General features: G+C 39.2%; 1 protein-coding gene across 8 annotated transcripts in view; it reads left to right on the top strand.

Moving 5' to 3' along the window:
- LOC308580071 (cholesterol transporter ABCA5-like) overlaps nt 1–19,751 on the top strand; it is a 52,953-nt gene that overhangs the window by 16,924 nt on the left and 16,278 nt on the right. For all 8 annotated transcript variants that reach the window (XM_081181245.1, XM_081181242.1, XM_081181240.1 and 5 more), the window contains 17 exons: nt 1,218–1,406; nt 2,789–2,936; nt 4,006–4,174; nt 5,487–5,545; nt 6,234–6,344; nt 7,686–7,861; nt 7,998–8,117; nt 9,734–9,872; nt 9,980–10,070; nt 11,308–11,447; nt 12,658–12,777; nt 12,876–13,077; nt 14,979–15,151; nt 15,977–16,104; nt 16,473–16,610; nt 17,012–17,125; nt 19,503–19,673. In XM_081181245.1, the coding sequence (XP_081037371.1) occupies nt 1,218–1,406; nt 2,789–2,936; nt 4,006–4,174; nt 5,487–5,545; nt 6,234–6,344; nt 7,686–7,861; nt 7,998–8,117; nt 9,734–9,872; nt 9,980–10,070; nt 11,308–11,447; nt 12,658–12,777; nt 12,876–13,077; nt 14,979–15,151; nt 15,977–16,104; nt 16,473–16,610; nt 17,012–17,125; nt 19,503–19,673 (2,388 nt within the window). The remainder of the gene's footprint in view (nt 1–1,217; nt 1,407–2,788; nt 2,937–4,005; nt 4,175–5,486; nt 5,546–6,233; nt 6,345–7,685; nt 7,862–7,997; nt 8,118–9,733; nt 9,873–9,979; nt 10,071–11,307; nt 11,448–12,657; nt 12,778–12,875; nt 13,078–14,978; nt 15,152–15,976; nt 16,105–16,472; nt 16,611–17,011; nt 17,126–19,502; nt 19,674–19,751) is intronic.

Consider the following 19,751-nt stretch of genomic DNA (forward strand, 5'->3'; position numbering starts at 1 on the left):
TTCAGAGAAGTGATTAAAATAGCAATGTTCTGTTCCACACTTTAGTCCAGGAGTTTTGGATTAGGTCAATTCATATTGGAATTCGTAAAGTTCAGATTTCTCAAGCATACCTATGTTTAGTTTGGCCCAAAGTCTTCTGGCTCCTAACATTTAATGTATGGAAACATCTATTTATAGCAAGAAGAGAAGGTGACCTGTGGGTACTGATTTTGCACTTATTCCGAATTTATGAATATAGCATATGTAAATGGACTGTATATTCAAGGGCCTTTAAAGTCAAATTCTGATCTGCTCTCTGTTCTGCACAATCTGCCCATTATTTACATGAAAGGTTTATATAGGCTGCATATTGTACAACCAGGCCTCTACTATAATGTGTATAGTCCATACATGTGGATGAAGTTTAGTGGAAAGACCGCTTCTGTGGGCTGGCATTTTTACCATCAGCCAGTCCCTGAATCTATCTGCAATTCCTTCTGCCCCTTGAGAATATGCTGCTTGGGTTGAGAACAATACCCTGCCCCCGGAAATAACAACACATTGTTTATACGGATTTTAATTTTAAACTTCTTTGGGAACCAATCTTGGCCAGAAAATGGGATATAAATGTAGAGTTCTGCTCATGGGACATCTCATTCATAGAAGGGCATGGCAGGTGACTCAGAAGGCTGTCGTGGGAAGGGAAAATTGGGAAAGTTCCCTCCCATCCCACTTTCATGAGTAGCAGCTCCTGCAGCCCGTCTTTTCATAGAATCAAAGCAAAATACATAATTGCTTAACTTTGAAAACCTCATTAAATGTAAGAGCTGCACTGTGATTTGAATTGCATCTTGGCCATTCACTGTCTTTCTGAACCTTGAATCTGAATTGAAAGTGATCATTTTTTAAAAGTTGTCCTGTTTTTATTGCAAAAGAATCATTCCTTAAACACCACATTATATTTTTTAATGCGCTCCTTACAACCTTAGATTTCCCACTCTGATTTCATAACCAATTTTGGAAATTTTGATGTTGCAGTTTGCCAAAGGAGATAGTACTCTTAGGAAGAAAATCCTCAGCCTGTTAGCCGGCTGATGTCTTTCATTAGCATATTATATTGTCTTTAGCAAATACTAAGTGATACAATAATTATGATGGTCACATATAAAAGTTGAGATTCTAGCAATTTAAATCAAGTCCTATTGTGCACTGAAAATACGCTTTCTATTTCTGTTTAGATTTCCTTTGCATTTTTGCTAACCTCTCTTTTCAAAAAAGTGAACTATGCTGGTTCAGCTCAGTTTTTCACAACTGTGGCTTTTGGTGCTGTGGGCCTGAGCATTGCCCTGTTGGAAGATTTTCCAAAGTCTTTTGTGTGGTCACTAAGCCCACTGTGTGAATGCCCCTTTTTAATTGGTGTTGTACAGGTTAGTAAAGTATTTGTTTGTTACTGTGGCATGCACCCATCACTGTGGTTCTAATATGAGATGTGATAATACTTTAAATCTTTCATCTTGGAATAAAGTATGTAATAGACCTAGAACTTGCTTTGAACTTTTTATATATGTGTTTCTTGTTGTTTTCTAATTTGTTATTAAGTCGACATTTTAACCGATGAGAAAAATCAACTGTAATAAGTAACACCTTTGTCAGAGGTTCAAAGAACACTGTGTTGTTGCAGACTTTTTATGTTAAATTTTGCAGCTTCCTGTCAGAAATGTGTAGTTTTCAGAACATCACAAGCAGTCTTTGGCTAGCATAGCAGGAGATCACCTTATGGTCTCTGCCTCTGCAGTCTCCCGTGCACCTCATACATTTTCTCTAGAGGCTCCCCCAACTCCCTGGAGCAGATTTTGAGGACGCAGGGTGGGGGAAAGGAAGGTAGAAGAAGAAGAGTTTGGATTTGATATCCCGCTTTATCACTACCCTAAGGAGTCTCAAAGCGGTTAACATTCTCCTTTCCCTTCCTCCCCCAAAACACTCTGTGAGGTGAGTGGGGCTGAGAGACTTCAGAGAAGTGTGACTGGCCCAAGGTCACCCAGCAGCTGCATGTGGAGGAGCGGAGATGCGAACCCGGTTCACCAGATTACGAGTCTACCGCTCTTAACCACTACACCACAATGGCTCTGTAGTGGAATCCCGTTGTATGAGCAGAAGTCAGCTTTAAAGCCACTGAGTTTTTCTTCTGGGTCAGATATTAATCCAAACTTTAGAAGAACACCTTCCCACTCCCATCCAGCAGCTATAATGGTAACAGTGAACTTATCTCCCCACTTCTTTTTCTCTTCCACTTTCCCTGGTGTCTGGAATGCTGTCACAATAGCATTCCATGTCTCTGAAACCCTGATGTTAGTTTGGGCATTTCGTAGTTGGAGGAAATTATGCTTCCTGGGGATCCAGGAAAGGGAAGATCTGGAAGAGAGGAGGCGGATAATGGTTGGGAGAGAGAGAGACAGGCACATTCAACCTTCCCTCCTGCTGCTGTGGCCACAACTGTCCTAAAGGTGGAGGAGAGAGAATAATGGCATCTCACTGCTCAACAGTCTTTGCTGCCTTACCAACCATGAAATATAGAGGGGATCACAGAGGTTCAGCAGTTAAGAATGAATTTAGGACTTGGGGGGGATAGCTTGAATGTTCTCTGCTTTAGCTCATAGTTGTCTGCCCAAATGAGGAAGTTGGCCCATCACCCCTACTTATGATGGCAACGATCATCATCATCAAGGTTTATATAGTATTACATTATTTACCTTATTATTTTAGTAAACTAATGCTGTCACGTAGCTGCAATTTTTATATGTCTTTGCAGGTGATGCATCTGGAAGATTATGAAGAAGGAGCTATTTTCTCACATATAACTCATGGCCCTTATCCACTAATTATTGCTTATACGCTATTGACCCTTGATAGTATGCTTTACCTGCTCCTAGGGATTTATTTCGATCAAGTGATTCCAGGTATGTTAGAATCAAAGAAAAATACAAAAAAACCTGAACAACATCAAGGGTTTGGTTACATATTAAGTATTGTGACGCATATTATATGTGGTGAAATACTCATTTTAAGTGTATCATCATCCTTACTGAAATTGTGTCCATACTAGAAATTTTCATTCTCAACCTCTTTAAATTCATTCTAATCATTTGGGAAATATGTTGCAGAACCAAAATGCCTGGATATGTTATGACCTCTGGGCACTATCGAAATTGCCAGTTCATATACAATGTATGTGATTTACAATCCCCACTGGGATTAATGCAGACTGGAACCTGTTAAACATATACTCCAAACTACCCAAACTATTAGTTATATTTCATAATTCTGGTATATATGCTTCTGGTCTACTAATAAATAATAGTAAATCACCCACATATCTGTCTGTGCTTAATAAAACCATCCTGATCTGAATGAACAACTATTATTATCACCACTGGCTGAACTCTATTTGACAAAATCACTTTTAGTATCTTCTGTGTTAATTAAAGAAATTTGCCTATAATTTGCATACATGGTTTTCTATTCCTAAGTGTGGTACAAGTCATACATCTACACATCATAAATTGAAGTTGACTGGGTGCCTAAGCATTTTGATAAATACAGAAAAGCTTAGGGGTCAGAAAGTTTGATTGTGCCTTTTACCATTCTATGCTGTTGCTCTAATACTCCTGTAGGATTCAGAAATGGTCGTTAATCATGGGCATTTTAAATGCAAAACTTTTATATCCCAAACCTCCTTAGATTTGGAGCCAAGAAATAAATAGCGCCTCAATATAAAATTAAAGCAGAATTTCAACTTGCACATAGTGTATATGTATGTCTGTGGCACCAGAGATGTATTTGTAATTCATGCTAAAAATTACATGCCAGTCTGTAGTACTGGAAGATTTCCTGGGTTACAAAATAAGGGCTATAGTTTGCACAAGTCTAAAAATTAGCAAACTATAAACAGAAAACTGTCCAAACCTGTAATTATACTGTGTAATCCATAGGTTTACAGATTCTTTCTCATCTTTTTTTACCCCTCAGGGGAATATGGATTGCGGCGAAGCTTTTTCTTCTTCCTAAAGCCCTCATTTTGGGTAAAGCGAACAAGAAATTATAAGGAATTGTATGAAAGCAGCATTAATGGAAGCTTAGAATTCAATGAGATTGTTGAGCCTATATCTTCCGAATTCCAGGGAAGAGAAGCTATTAGGTATGACGGATGATGCTGAAGTTTAACCTGAACCTATTGTCAGTTACTAATTGTTTTTGCACTTAGAAAGAAACTGGCTGCGTTTGCATGAAACGATAAAGAACCTTGGCTTAATAAATAATTTTGTGTACAAGCAGCATGCACACACTTTCCGATTGCTGCAAGCAAATCAGCTCAGCCTGACATTTGAATGCAGGAGTGTTGTTCATTTCTCCCTAACAAGCAACTCTTGGTAGGCAGCCTTAAATCAAGGCTTGCTGTTGACTTTCAAATTCTGGTTCATTAGTGATAAACAAACCACACTCCTAGGTCACGTGAAGGGAAGAGGAAAGAGTTGAGTAATCCTCTGCATGTACATTATGGTTTATTAAGCCAGGGTTCTTGGCTTAACATTGCAAGCAAATATGGCTGCTGTGTGAAGTATGCATGCAGTGATAATTAATTTGTCAGTTTTATTATGCACACTCAAGAGGAGCAATGTGATAGTTTTCATATGCAAATATAGTTTGTCATTGTCCTGTGAAGTGATACTTCTGTCATTGATTATTGGCAAAGGGAAAAAAGTCCATATTGAGAAAAGACAGTGTTAATCAGTTTTGGTTCTATCAAAACATACATTGTAGACCAGTACCTGTGCAAGTGATCTGAAGCACCATGTATTGCTTAAGATGCAAATGTTGCATGTTGCACGTACTAATATTTCTTTCCTGATAAGAGTCAACAAGGGAGTCACTGCATGTACAAATCTCTGTTGCATGTTGACTGGTCAGTTTGCAATTGAGGCAAGGAAGGTCATTTTGCTATGCACTCAAAGTACTATGCCTTTGCGTAGGAACCAGCTTAGTTTCAATCAGAAGTGAGGCATATTCAATCCAATTAACCTTGTGTGCCATTTACCCATATTTTCCTTAGTTTGACAAGAAGCCAAATAGCAAAAAGTGGTATTTGTGGTTTAGAAATGTTCCATTTCATCTTTTTCACTGTATTCTGTGGTTCAGACTCCTCCTCATTGCATTCATTTCTCAAAATGTTTTATGAGAGATCAAAGTCTGGAAGAAATCATAGTCAAATTATATGTTCAGGAAAAGTATGTGGTACTTTCTTTCTGGGAAGGGGTTATGGCATAGTTTCCCAGGAGCATCGTACTACTTTTGAATATGAAGATCACCTTGCATTGTAAACCAAAACAGGAATATTCAAGCTAATATAAATATGTGGTACCTGCATATTCTTTGATTTTATCTTGCTTGGTAAATTTTTACCAAAGTTCTGTGTTTCTTTTTGAAAATAAATTTATCTTTTCTTCTTTCAGAATCAATAATGTCCAGAAATCATATATTAAAAAGGGTGAAACTGTGGAGGCCCTGAAAAGTAAGACTTCTTAGGTTTTCAGCTATCTGCCACAAGTGTGAGTCCTTGTTCTTTAAGTGTTGCCTGCTCGTTTTCTGACAGTGACTATTTGCATGTCATGCTAAACCGTGGTTGAGCACAACATGCACTAGCAGAAATGAGTTTCAGCAAGACTTGGGCTTGCGCACTTCCTTCTTTTCTTCCCATATGCCTGGCAAGGTGAGTCCAGAAGATTTTGATTTTGCTTTACCGAAATCACATCTTAACCATGATTTAGCATGGTGTGATCAAGGAGAAATAAGCTGCACCAAATCTTAGGATTGTGCACTCCTATTCAAACTGGGTTTCTTACTTCCAAACTGCTCTTGACCAAGCCAGTGGAGGAAAGGGGAGCACATGAGGCCAAGGCTCAATGCAAACATGGCCAATGGGAGCAATGGTATAGTATGTGGGTGAGTTTCTCTTAACTGACTACTCATCTGTAATCAGTAAATATCTCAATAAGGAAACAGCAGTCAAAACAAACTTAATCTGTACACAACTGTGTGTTTGGCCTTATTAAATATTAAATGTTCTGTTAATGGTGGGGTTTTTCTTAAGAGTAATTGATAGTGTACTCTATGTAGCAGTGGCTAAATACTTCCTGAAGCTTGTAGCAAAACTATATAATGCCATTAATTAATCCCCTTCCTTTTTTATTTCTTATTAGGTTTATCCTTTGACATTTATGAGGGTCAGATCACAGCATTACTTGGACATAGTGGAACAGGAAAAACAACATTAATGAACATTCTTTGTGGATTGTCCCCACCTTCTGATGGTAAATATGTGCCTACTTCTGTTCTCTTTGCATTTGTCTTAAAGAGCGTAAATGGAAGAAATCCCCTGGAAGCCTATTTTGTGGTTTTTGTTTTGAAATATGTAACCCTTGGGATGGGCTTAATGTAGGTTCTGACTCAAGACCCTACTCAGGAAACCTGGGACAGTTGAATGTTTGAATAGAAGCCTTCTCTCAACACACACACACACAAATATGTGCAGGCAGTGCTATTTATTCAAATAATAGTGGATCAACAAGAGATTAACAATGTAGGGAGCAATACAAAAATATATTTTAGTTTAGTTCATTCCACTGTCTCTCAGGGTCCATCTATGCCAAAGGAAGTTTGTGCCCTTAGGTCTTACTCATGGTCAGTTAAGGGATTCGGCCCATAGATGCAGAATTTGAGAGCATCACAATACTGTACAGTCATACCTTGGTTTTCGAATTTAATCCGTTCCGGGAGTTCATTCGACTCCTGGAACAGTTCGAAAACCAAGGTGCTGGACGTTCAGCTTCCAAAAATTGTTTGAAAACCGGAACAATCACTTCTGGTTTTCAATTGTTTGGGAGCCAAAACATTCACGTTCAAAGGTGTCTGGCTTCTGAGGTTCCACTGTAATGAAATCCAACTAGCAGGTCACAGCAGAAAGGCTGCAGTGCAGCGGCAGCTGAGGTGTGCTGCAGTAAAGAACTACAGCAGATGGTGGCCCCAAGGCTTCTGTGACTCCACAGCTGCAAACCAGTAGTAATGGTTTATTCAGCCAGTAAAGCTTAACAATTCCTCATTTCAAGCAGTGTGCAGGAGAACAGTTCAGCTCTCTTCCGAAAGATTCCCCCTCTCTCTGATCAGGTCTGTGATCCCTGCTTTCCAGAGGTTACTTTTTGGTCATCCAGCATCACTCTTATTGAGGGTAGCTAGCTGACAAGAAGGCACAAATGGTCTTCATTAACAAGTCATTCATTAACTAATTCCAACTTTTACAATAAAACATAGAGTGCCGCTCTAGCCAACATGCTGAGTTTGGACACTGTGTTTTCTCTGCACTTTCTGCTTCCAACTGTTTAGTGGCATGCATTCTTTTCTCTACAGCTTTACAAATCAGTTCCAAGAGCTGTACTGTTTCTAATGTTTTCTGATTTGTGTGCGTGTTGGTGGTAGTGCATAATTTTATTTGATCGCTTTTATTTTAAAATCAACTCTGCATGTTCAGCGATATTAGACACTTTGACTTTTGGGGGTGTTCTGCCTCAGGTTTGAGCTAGCTGCCTCTAGATATATGTTCTACGCTGGTAGCCATCACAGTGTTAACATTTCCGCTCTTGCTTTTCATGCATTAGGATTTGCATCGATTTATGGCTGTAGAGTTTCAGAAATAGATGAAATGCTAGATATAAGAAAGGTAATTGGAGTCTGCCAGCAGTCAGATATATATTTTGATGTATTAACCGTGGAAGAGAATTTATCAATAATAGCTTCGGTTAAAGGAATACCTCCCAATGATATGATACAAGAGGTGAGTGCAGGCTAATGACCATATTCCATTATGCTTTCATAAATATATTAAATTATACTACCATAATGTCTGCGAGCCATCTTGAGCCTTAAGGATAGGGCATTTAACATGAAATACTTCTTGTCCTTGGTTTAAGGTCCAGAAAGTTTTACTCGATTTGGATATGCACCCCATTAAAGATAACCAAGCTAAAAAACTAAGTGGAGGACAGAAAAGAAAACTGTCGGTTGGATTTGCAGTTCTTGGAGATCCAAAGGTAAGCGCCAGAAGGTCAAAACGGTTGATTGATGCAGCAATAATATGTAATTTCTTTACAAGAAATGTGTTTCTCTGCACTGCTTGTATGGTAAAGTTGTAGATATATAGAATCAGTTACATGGCATATTTATTATGCAGATTTGTGCACCCATTCTAGTAGTTGTTGAAACTAGCGATAGAAGCATCTGTCTGTCTTATAGTGGCATCTCACAAAGTTAAAGGAATCCAGAAGGATGCAGATTTCAGTGTGAACCACAGGTCTAGTCTGCAAATTGGTTAAGGGGTATCTGTCTTCAAATCCTAGTTTGTTGGGTAGCTATTCCAGTTCTAGTTGAAATGGATCAAGGTAGTCCCTTCCTGTTCAGTTCTGACAACGTGCTTGCCCATCTCTCAGTAACAACCATGCCAGAAATGTGGACAGGGCCACTGGGACAATCTAGCAAGAAATCTTTGAGCCAGATGCTTGCCTTGCTGGAGCTGTATTTCCAACTGTATGTCAAGTGTTGTTGTGGAATGGGGATGTTTTATCAGAGTTAACCACCTATATTTACCTGCGTGCATTTTTTTTAAACCTCTGTACTACTACATTTGATTGGTCATAATATGGCTTTGTGCATTTGCCATATAGTCCTCAACTTCCAGTTACCAACATTGAGGTTGTTGGTTTAAATTTCCTCATTGTTACTGATCAGAGCCAGTTTAGCAGCTGCATATGTATTTAAGTCATATTTAAGCTGCGTATTTATTTCAGGCAATCCTACATAACACGAGGCCTGGAGGCCTATTACATCCCCTTCCTTTGAGTGTTTGAAGCCTCCTAGGATAATTCCAAGCACAGTTGTTTGCAGCTCTCTTCCCACTACTTTGTGAAAGCATCTTAGGCACTTTTATACATAACACCAGACGGTGTGGGCTAGGGCTTCTGATCGTCTTTTCCTACATCAACATGGCTATGCTGAAATGGCTTCCAGAATAACATAAGAAATGAGCTAACGATCCATTCACAGTCCATCAGAAGTGGTGATAGCACTGAAGAATGTCTATGTCACTACATCTACATTGCTCTTGGAATGGTGCCAACATTTCTCATCCAAATTTCTCCCCAGAGTTTTTGCAGTTCTTTACTAATGGAAAGGTTAATGAGAATAATGCCAGAATCTCTGATGTTGTTTGATTTGTACTTCTGGACTGTGTTTCTTTTGGTAGGAATGGATTTGTCGTAATTATTATAAGGGGTGGGTGTGGGCATGTGGGTATATGAGACTTCTCAGTTTGCAGGAGCTGAACAGGATGTGTTTCATGAAGCAGAGTGTTTTAAAAATTATTTTATTTTTAGTATATTCCCAAACTACTGGCAGGCAGACTGAGACCGTGAAATAAAAACTTACAATAACAGGAGACAATGTGCTTGAGGAAACAGTAGGGTTGCCATATTTCAAAAAGTAATAATCCAGACACAAAAGTTGTTGAGCTTTTTTCTTGGGATCTTATCTGGTCAAACTGTTCACATATCTGATAGAAGTGGTGATAATGATAAACGATATTATTGGTAAGGGATAACTGTCACTTTCAAAATGAATAGCTAGTCCATTGTTTTCCATGGCCAATATTTAGGTATTACTCTTAGATGAACCAACCGCTGGCATGGATCCATGTTCACGGCAAACAGTTTGGAACCTCCTGAAAAATGGAAAATCCACTCGAGTGACTGTGTTCAGTACCCATTTCATGGAAGAAGCAGACATTGTTGCTGGCAAGTGCAATTTGGGGGCCTTTGTGTTAGTACCAGTTTGGTAATATGGCCAGCTTGTCGCTGTATGAACTGATATAACTGAAGGTACCTTCTGTTCTTGCTTCTAGATCGGAAAGCTGTGATTTCTCAAGGAATGCTGAAATGCCTTGGCTCCTCTCTGTTCCTTAAAACAAAATGGGGAATTGGCTACCGCTTGAGGTATCTGTAGTCTGAAAGTCTATTTCAGTGTGTTCATTATTTTCCACTTTGGCTGAATTTTACAACTGATTTAAAAAAACACCCAGTTTGGTTAGCTGGAAGTATAATAGCAATGAGTAAACCTGGTAAATATGAACACTAGTTGGTTCATACTGCCTTATTTTCTTTCTTAATTATCACTACAAAGCAACTGTCACAAGGTTATAAAAAAGCATTTGACAGAACAATTCTATGTCTATCCACTCAGAGTTCCCACTAAATTTAATACCACCTACTCCCAGGTAAGTGAGTACAGGATTGCATTCTAAATAAAATATTAAATAATAATTGGATCAAGCAGGCTTATACCTGCTAGAAATTTCAGTAACATCCACAAAGTACTGAATGGAAATATGATTGAGTGTATCAGGTAGAGTTGCCCCCAAACGCCAAAACCCCCGCAATTTTTTTATTGACTTGCTTAATATCAGGCATGAAGAAACAGGGGGTCCAGTTTGGACTGCCAAGCCATTTCCCCCAAACATTGCCAACCTGTCCATCAGCTACTATTATTGGTGATGTCAGCAGGTTGGCTGGACCTTCTTGGAAAGCCATCTCTTCAGCCTCTGAAAAGGATCAGTGTACGGTGGGCCTTCCAAGAAGAAAAAAGAGTCTGCTACCTTTTTGCTGCTGGAGAGCAGCAGCAAAAGTGGGAGAGAGAAAATGCTGCAAAGAGCACTCAGTCTCCACTCTCCTATGCTCAGTCAGGAGCGTGGATATTAATTTAAAGCAGCCATTCTTTGCAGTAGTTTCCCTCCTCCTTTAAAGTTTGCTGGAGGAACTGCAGCAAGGAGCACTGCAAGCAGAAGGGATTTTGACAAGTGGGCTGGGCAACCCATTTGTCAATCACATTATGTCATAGGGAGATGTGATTGACAACTAGATTGGCCCACCCATCTGTCAGAGTCAGCCTGCTGAAAAGAACTGGCCCTTAGAAACAAAAAAGGCCCACCTCTGGAATATATCGCAAATGTTTTTATGATTTATCTGTTAGAGTTTTAGATTATGAATAAAGGTAAAGGTAAAGTATTATGAATACTTATATGTAAATTTTGTTTTTCATTTGGATTAAGAAAATAAAGTTTATATGTTAAATTGGTTTACAATATGTTATTTTTGTTACTTAAAAAACAAACAGACCATAGAGTCCCACCTTGTAAATAATAATTAAACATTGTGTGTGTTTGTTTTTCCTTAGTATGCAAATAGACAGGTACTGTAACACAGAAGGCACAGCATTTTTGATCAAGCAGCATATCCCTGGAGCCAGTTTGTTAAAGCAGACTGAAGAGCAGCTTGTGTATGCCTTACCTTTTAACGACATGGACAAATTTTCAGGTATACCTCATCTCCCCTTTGAACATGAGTGAAAATTGGAGAGCAGATGAGGAAAATAATGAAATTCATGGAAAACTAAATTGAAATGGACTTCAAGAGAAATAACATAGGTTTTGGGCCTGTTATGCAAGGAAAAGAGATGGTATTTATTGCGAAAGGGGTCAAAACACCCCAAACTATGTTGTTTGGTTTGTGTTTTGTTTTTTGTAATCTTCCTTCCTTCCTTGGCAAGCTTTTAATAAAAATTATATTGTAGCAAGACAGTTCCCAGAAAACAACAAAAAACCCTCAATTTCAGACACATTTTTGACACTCTGATAAATGAAGGAAAACATTCACCTTTTGTTTCATGTGACTTTGAACTGTTACGCTATATGCAATTGTTAAACAATAGTGGCACCAAAGGCTTTTTTGTTGTTACACTCAACGGCAAACAGAAATAAGGCAACATGATTGCAAGAAATGTAATAGCTATAAAGCTCAGTGGGAGAGAATAAAGTTTGCATGCAGAAATCTCTGGCACCACCAGGTATGTCTGGGAAAGACTTGTGTCTGAAGCCCTGGAGACCCACTGTCATCGTAGACCAGCAGACAGACATAATACGCCCATCCAGATACCTAATTTGGCACTCAAGGCAGGCTATTTTTCTCTAAACCACTCTCGCCTGTTCCACCCCTCATGCCATATATGATATGCAGTCATAGAATTGTAGTGTGTGTGGAGGGGTGTCATCTAATTCAATCCCCTACAGTGCAAGAGTCATAGCTTAAGGAATCCCTGACAGATGGCCATCCAACTTCTGTTAAAAAAATTCCAGTGAAGGAGAGTCCACCCACCTCCGGAAGTAGTCAATTCTATTGTCAAACAGCTCTTGCCATCAGAAAGTTATTCCTAATGTTTAGTCAAAGTCTCCTTGAACATCTTTGAGGGAAGGTAAAGATGCAACTCCCTGCTGAAATTGTTTGCAGGCACTTGCAAAGCCCAGTTTGTTTGCCTGCATGGTTTGATTACATCACAGTGATGTCAGGTGATTGACCCATCAATAATCCCATCCATCAGCAATGCATCCAATCCCTGCTCTAGGTAGGGATTGATCAGTGGTATAAGACAGCTTCCTATATTTCTATTTCCAAGCAGTAGCTCGGCAGCAGCTGCTGTTGTTGCTGTTGCTACTATTACCACATCTATTCCTGCTTCTTCTTCTTCTAGCACTGTTTGCTGATCTAGACATGCATTCCCATTTGGGTGTTATTTCTTACGGCGTTTCCATGACTACCTTGGAGGATGTGTTCCTCAAGCTGGAAGTTGAAGCTGAAATTAACCACACAGGTGAGAATCAATGACAGTACTTCCTGTAGTACATTACAGAACAATGATTTGGTGGCGGGGGATAAATTCTAAGTTGCCTAACCTGTTACCCTCCTTAGATTTCAGTGCATTTAACTCGGAGCAAGCTGAAGATGAAATGGATGCAAAATCTATGGATGAGTTAGAGCAAAGCCTGCTAATGCTATCTGAGACAAAATCGTGTGTACTAAGCAATAAGTCTCTTTGGAAAAAACAGGTCTCTACTCTGGCAAAAGTTCATTTTCTTAATTTCAAACGTGACATCAAATCACTCACGGAAGTGTAAGCATCTTGGCTTTCTGTTTCTTAGTCCAAAATGTATGAGAGTCAGAAACGGAAATAGGTAAAAGGTAAAAACAGACCGCAGCCCAGAGTAAAGACTGCATCTCAGATTGGCGCCTTGTGTTGCAGCACCTGATAGGGAAATAGTGAGTACAGCATGTGTCTGCGTGGAGGAATTGCTATTGAGTCTCTTCGTTGCTTCCTATGCTGCACACATGTAAGCAGCACGCTTCATCATTGTGGAGAGTGGAAGGTCTGTGTAGTTTTCCCTTATCTCTTAGTGCAAGTTAAATTTGGGACTCAAATAGCTGTTGTTGTTGATTAGTCGTTTAGTTGTGTTCGACTCTTCGTGACCCCATGGACCAGAGCACGCCAGGCACTCCTGTCTTCCACTGCCTCCCGCAGTTTGGTCAAACTCATGCTGGTAGTTTTGAGAACACTGTCCAACCATCTCGTCCTCTGTCATCCCCTTCTCCTTGTGCCCTCCATCTTTCCCAAATAGCTCAAATTTTTCTCAAATAGCTAGCATCCAGAAAAGAGAGAGAGAGCTTACATATGTGCATGCATGCTTGAGAAACACAAGGGAGATGTATGCATGCCTCCTAATCCCTATAATGTTCTAGTGTGCCAAGGAGAAGCCTGGAGATAGTTGGGGCTTAAGTGTGTTCATTCAGCCTTATTATATTAGATTATTTCTGTCCCCCTCACCTTTGCCAGCAATATCTGTGCGAATACTTAATGCGCTTCAAGAGGGCAGCTTGCCACATCCTGAAAAAATGTTTGAAAAGAAGTTCCAGTGAGGAAGTGGTAAATTTCAATCTGTGCACATTATTTACAAGGATAGAGGTGTTTGAAAAGAAATTGCATCATCAAACATCACATTTGGCTGCAAGTTTTCTTACCTAAGGCTTACACATGAACTTCAGGAAACTTTTCCGTCTTATGTTTTAACGATCCAAAAGAGAAGGAGCCCACGGAAGGAAAATAAGTGATTGCATTCATGTCATGCTCCAAGAGGGACAGATTGCTATTGCTTGAGACTGGGGGCTTATCCACATTTACCTTTCCTCTCTTTCAAGGCATGATCTGTGCATTAAAGCTGCAGGTCTGAGCACCGTTTTTGTTTTTAATCCTCTGGAGCTTTCCCCACGCAAACCTGCTCTTTAAAGCTCCATTGGAGCAAGCGTCAATGTGTGGAAAACTCAACTTGACATTGGCTCTGCTTGAGCACTAAATAATGGGTTTTCATGAGGAAAGCTCTAGGAAAAAATAAAAAATAAAACACAAGCACAGACCTGTGCCTCGAAAGAGCAGGGAAAAGGTAAGTGTGGATAAGCCCTCTGACTATAATGCTAGTTTTTCAATAACACTCCCTGCCCCTTAACCTTTCTGAACTTTTTAAATACCACACAAGGTGCCTTAGATATCATACTCAAGGACTGCTGTCTCAGTGTAGCTGTTTACAGGCTTGTACTTTTAGTATGTGGATGAGTGAAATCATTATTTAATGACTTGTCATCCAGAGCAGGGATTGCAGCCAATTTTACCAGTGGATACAGTTTTAAGGGTATTCTTCCAGAGAATGCTTGAGCAGGTCAACCTGGTTCTGATCTAGCAAGGTCCTTTCCTTTGTTACTGCGAAAGAGTACATGCTTGTCATCCTCAAGTTATTTTGAATATGTGTTTTGTATTGAATAAACTTAAGACAGATTGGTGTTTCCAGTAAAACAATGCAAAATCACTTAGAGGTTTTACAAAAATTAAAAAGCATACAGATTGTGTTAAATTAAATAAAGAAATACTATGGATGATGGCTATTCAGTCTACCTCTGCTCTAAAGGTCACCATTCTTTACACTAATTTGTACCAGCTTTACGTGTACTTTTTTCTTCTTATTTCAGGTTTTTGCTATTAACAGTGTTCCTTGGTGTTGAGATTTATATGTTCAATATGTATCGGCAATACTTCAAAAATGCAGTGGTTCCTGTTACGTTTTCTCCAGACTTATACTTTCTTAAACCAAATGAAACTCATCATAAATACAAAAGCAGTCTCCTTGTTCAGAACTTCACTGGTAAGTCACTTTTCAATTTATTTGCTTTTATTCATTTCTCCATCTGGCATTTCATTATTTTATTTTATTTTTACTGTATGACATACAGTAGGAATAAATTAAAAGTGTAATTAAGTTTAACAGCAATCAGTGTAATGAATGGTTAGCTTGAAGACAGGTAGAAAAATCAGCCCTCTGGCAAGTCTGGTTTGATTCCCCCACCCCATTCAATCACAAATTGAATTTAAAGATATGTTTCTAGAATTGTATCTGGCCAACTTCATCGAACAGACTTTAAATAGTTTGATTTTTTTACCAAAAAGCTGAAAGCTTTGCAGCAGCATCAGTTAGTGGGCAGGGTATAAATATTTAAAAATAGATCAATAAAATAAGCAACATTATTTCATAATTATAGTGATTACATGACAGCACAGTTCGTGTGTGTGTGTGTGTGTGTGTGTGTGTGAGTGTGTGTGTGTGTGTGAGAGAGAGAGAGAGAGAGAGAGAGATAATATATACACATATTGTCAGTGCTTCAAGAGTATTGATCTCCTTCATGCACAAAGCAGACCCACTCAAATAATTAACTTTCATTTATTTCAATGTGTCGGGTCTGAGTATGACTTAATTGGAATTCACCCTAAAACTCTAAGGGTATTTTGATGTTTATACGGGACTTCTGGAGAACATGAGCCTTCTTGTTTGCTGCAATACCAGTGCTAACTCTAAATGTTCAATAATAATATGTATCTTTGGCATAGCAGGGAATGGGGAAACTCTTTGCATGCAAGGAATCTTTGTGCCTGTGAGACTAACCTTTCAACTTTCTTTATTGTCTCAACCTAGGATCAGACATTGATGACATCATCAGCTCTCTTATACGCCAGAATGTACACACAGAAATATTCAATGGCAGTGATTATGTATCAGTTGCTCCCCACAATGGAGCATTAAATGTATCTCATGCAGGCAAGGTGAGAAGAAATGCGGGTTAAATATATTGGGTCTATGTGGGCATTGGTTCTGTTTGCTGGCAGGGAGTTGGGGTGCAAAATGAATTTTTTCCCCAAGTGGGATAGGGGAGGTTTTGAAATTTGAAGAGGGAACTTGACTTAGAAACAGGGCGGTAGGTCTTTTTCCTTTTTCCTCACTGTCAGCCTTGGTGGCAGCAGCAGTGGCAAGATCAAAGCTCACAGAGTTTTCTTTAATAGCTCACATGTCGTTTCCTTTCTCCCAGACTGCCCTGGTGTTGTTCCAGCAGCACATAAAGTGCTAGGGGGAAGGAACGGTGGCACTAGAGATTTGTCGCTGATTATGCTCTTCTTCTTGTTGTTGTTTTCAGAACTACATCTTTACAGCTGCTTTTAACTGCACCATGAAACACTCTTTACCAGTTATGATGAATATCATTAGCAATCTGTATCTGCACAATTTAAATGTCACAGAAAACATCCATGTCTGGAGTAGTTCGTTCTTCCAAGTGAGTAAATGCAAAGTCCAAAAAAAGTTCTTGTAAAATGAAGTTGCATTCCAATTTGTGACAAGTTGGCCTTTGTGTACATTGGATTGCATGACTTGTGATCTCCAAAACCAAACACGTCTTAATTGCCATGTGTTGTGGTTTCCCAGGTATTCCCTGTTATGCAGCCCTAGTCAGGCTGCAAAACGGATTTATTTATTAGTATTAGTTTTCAAACTTTTATTGTACTGTCTTTCAAAAGAATTAAAAATGCAAAAACCTTTAAACTAAATATAGCAAAAACAGACTGATTTATCAAACCATGGTTAGACACCCCCCCCCAAAAAAACCCCCTTAAAATTATATTTCACCTTGGGTTTTTCCCCCTTTGTATTCTAATATTGCAATCTGTTATTTTGCAGAAAATTACTGACAGAGGTTTCATAATGGTGCTGGTTGTTCAAGCTTTGACAGTAGGAGTCACAATAACTGGATTGCCATCATATTTTTCCATGGACAATGCAGAAAACCACAGGGTAACTTTGTATTAGAACATACTTTTTTTTAAAAAAAGCAATGTGAAATGTCCTATACATTGGTTCAACACAGTGATTCCTCAGACCAAATTCCTCAGAGGGAAAATCAGGAGTCACCATAGTTATTCCCTTGCCACCTATTTGGCATCATAACTTATTTTAACTGATTTCATACATTGTAGTGAATCAATTCAGGGCAGATATGGTTGTACGTAAAAGTGTTCAAATAGAATAAGGAAATAGCAGCAATATTTATAACTCCTCTGTTCAATCGCGCGGGTTGCAATTCGGCACTTCTGCGCAGATGCGACTGCCAAAACCCGGAAGTAACCAGTTCCAGTACTTCCGGGTTTTGGCAGTCCGTAACCTGAAAAAACAAAACCTGAAGCGTCTGTAACCAGAGATATGACTGTAGTATTGTTCAGCTAATTGATACCATGCTGTCATAACTTGGGCTGGTTGTCATGCTGCATTCTAAAGAGCTTATTTATTGGGTTTGATTAGCAGGATATTCTGGTTCATATTCATTGCCACACTAGGACTCAGGTGGAAATTGCAGATCATTCTAGTGAACTTTCATTTTACCAATCATCAAGAGTCATTTTGCTTTTTCTTCCTCAAACTACGCATTTGCTACTACCACCCAAACTGTCCCATTATTCAGTCTGAGGGGGAAAAACCACACCTGCTCTCTTAATTTTAATGATGCAACTATGTTTCGTTTCTTTTCCTTTTCCATGTGTCTTGTTTTTCTTTTTTTGCTCCATGTATGCCTGTGTTGACCAAACCTTAAGTTCAGAGAGTAAACACAAATTTTAAAACTTCCAGCCAAACTTTCATATATTCTCTGCAGATGCTTACATAACTCCTTGTTTCACTACTTACAAAGAAACTGGCATAAAAGTAATTATTTAGATGGAAGTGATCCAAAAGCCTGTATCTTCCTTACACACCATGTTTCTTGTAGTATAACACAACTCCTGATATATTGTGGTGTTGTATACTGTTGAGAAGTCTTCTGCTAGCTTGCCCACAAAAAATTAACAAACGTTTTCTCCTTTCACAAATGGCTTTTTGGATCCCAACCTCTGGCTCTCTGAAAACCACAGCTATAGTAACTACGGTTGCAACTTCTTTATTCATTACATTTACTTGGGAGTAAACCACATGGAATTATAGGGGATTAACTTCAGAGTAGACATCAGAGTCTAAATGGGAGTATATATTTTGGCTAAATGCTGCTTATCCTTTTTTTAAAAATAATCTAATTGCATTTGACCTCAATATTCCTAACTAGGACTGTGCAGGCAATGGCCTATTGATCCCATGTTGTGCTGCCAGCCATATAGGATGAATAATAATAAATAATGCTTCTTAATTCCAATGTCTCTGGGTGGGAGGCTGCAGGCATTACCTTTATTTGTTGCTTTAATATTATCTTCAGTGACTGATCTTGGGCTAGATACTCACTGTTGTGCCCCACTGTAAAACAGGACTAATGTCCTCTAGAATCTAGATGATATAAATGAAATATAGTGCATATATATGTGTGTGTGTGTTATGCATTTGATTTGCCTTGTAGCCTGTGGCTTGCCTCCCTGCTTTTGCCAGCTGGAGCCATCTCCTTGCATGCATATTAGTTCCTGCTTTCTCCTTGTGGCACGTTTGACTCTGGATTGTGTTGGCCCTGCTATTGTCTGCCAAACCACACTGCTGAGCTGCTGGACTCCGCCCCTAGCCCTACCCACTCCTGTACAGGAATGTCCCTATTTTCACCCATGAAATTTCGGGAGGTAAGTACTCCCTGGTGTGCAGGACTCTCTGCCATTGCTGTACTTTTCTTTGAGCTGCTCCCTAGTTTATTTTCTTAATAGGATATGTTCTTCCTCCATCTTGGTTCATTTATCAGTTAGGGGTGTTTGAGGTGTCTTGTATCAATTAAGTTAGAAGGACTCTTGATGTATGTTCCCAATGCTTTTCTTCTAGAAAACCGTATGTTCCAGCCCTACAGATAAGCTAGTGGCCGAAGGCTCAATCACACTTCCATTTGTCCACCACTTTCCTCCAGGAAAACCCACAGTTTAGCACCGAATCAGAACAAATAGCGATCTGCAGAAAATCTGGTTGCTGTTTGATCTGATTTAGTGCTGAAGAGTGGGTTTTCCTGGGGAAAGTGGCAAACCAAACCCAAAGCTACTCAGACCCATATCTATAAAGTACAATAAGTGTGGGTGAGCCCACAGAATGTTTTGTACTGAATTTTTTTTAAAATAGTTCATTCCAGATCATATTATCAAAAGCAAAAGTACAATTGCTGGATTTCCTGCCATTCCCCATATTTGACCTAGATTTTCATTTATTTTTTGCACCTTTGCAGATCAAAGCCTATACTCAACTTAAGTTATCAGGTCTTTATCCATCTGCATACTGGTGTGGGCAAGCACTGGTTGACATTCTTTTATATTACATTATTCTCCTCCTGATGGTCGGAATCTTGTTCATAGTTCACCATGGAATTATTTTTTCCCCTGAAGAGGCTCTTGCTGTGGTAAGTTTTGTTTTCTTCCAGATACTTTTATCCGTTCCTTGCTGCCCTTATTGGCGTCACCTCAACAACAGAAATCCA

The sequence above is a fragment of the Podarcis bocagei genome (assembly GCF_964188305.1).
Source record: "Podarcis bocagei genome assembly, chromosome: 2".
Taxonomy (NCBI): Eukaryota; Metazoa; Chordata; class Lepidosauria; order Squamata; family Lacertidae; genus Podarcis; species Podarcis bocagei.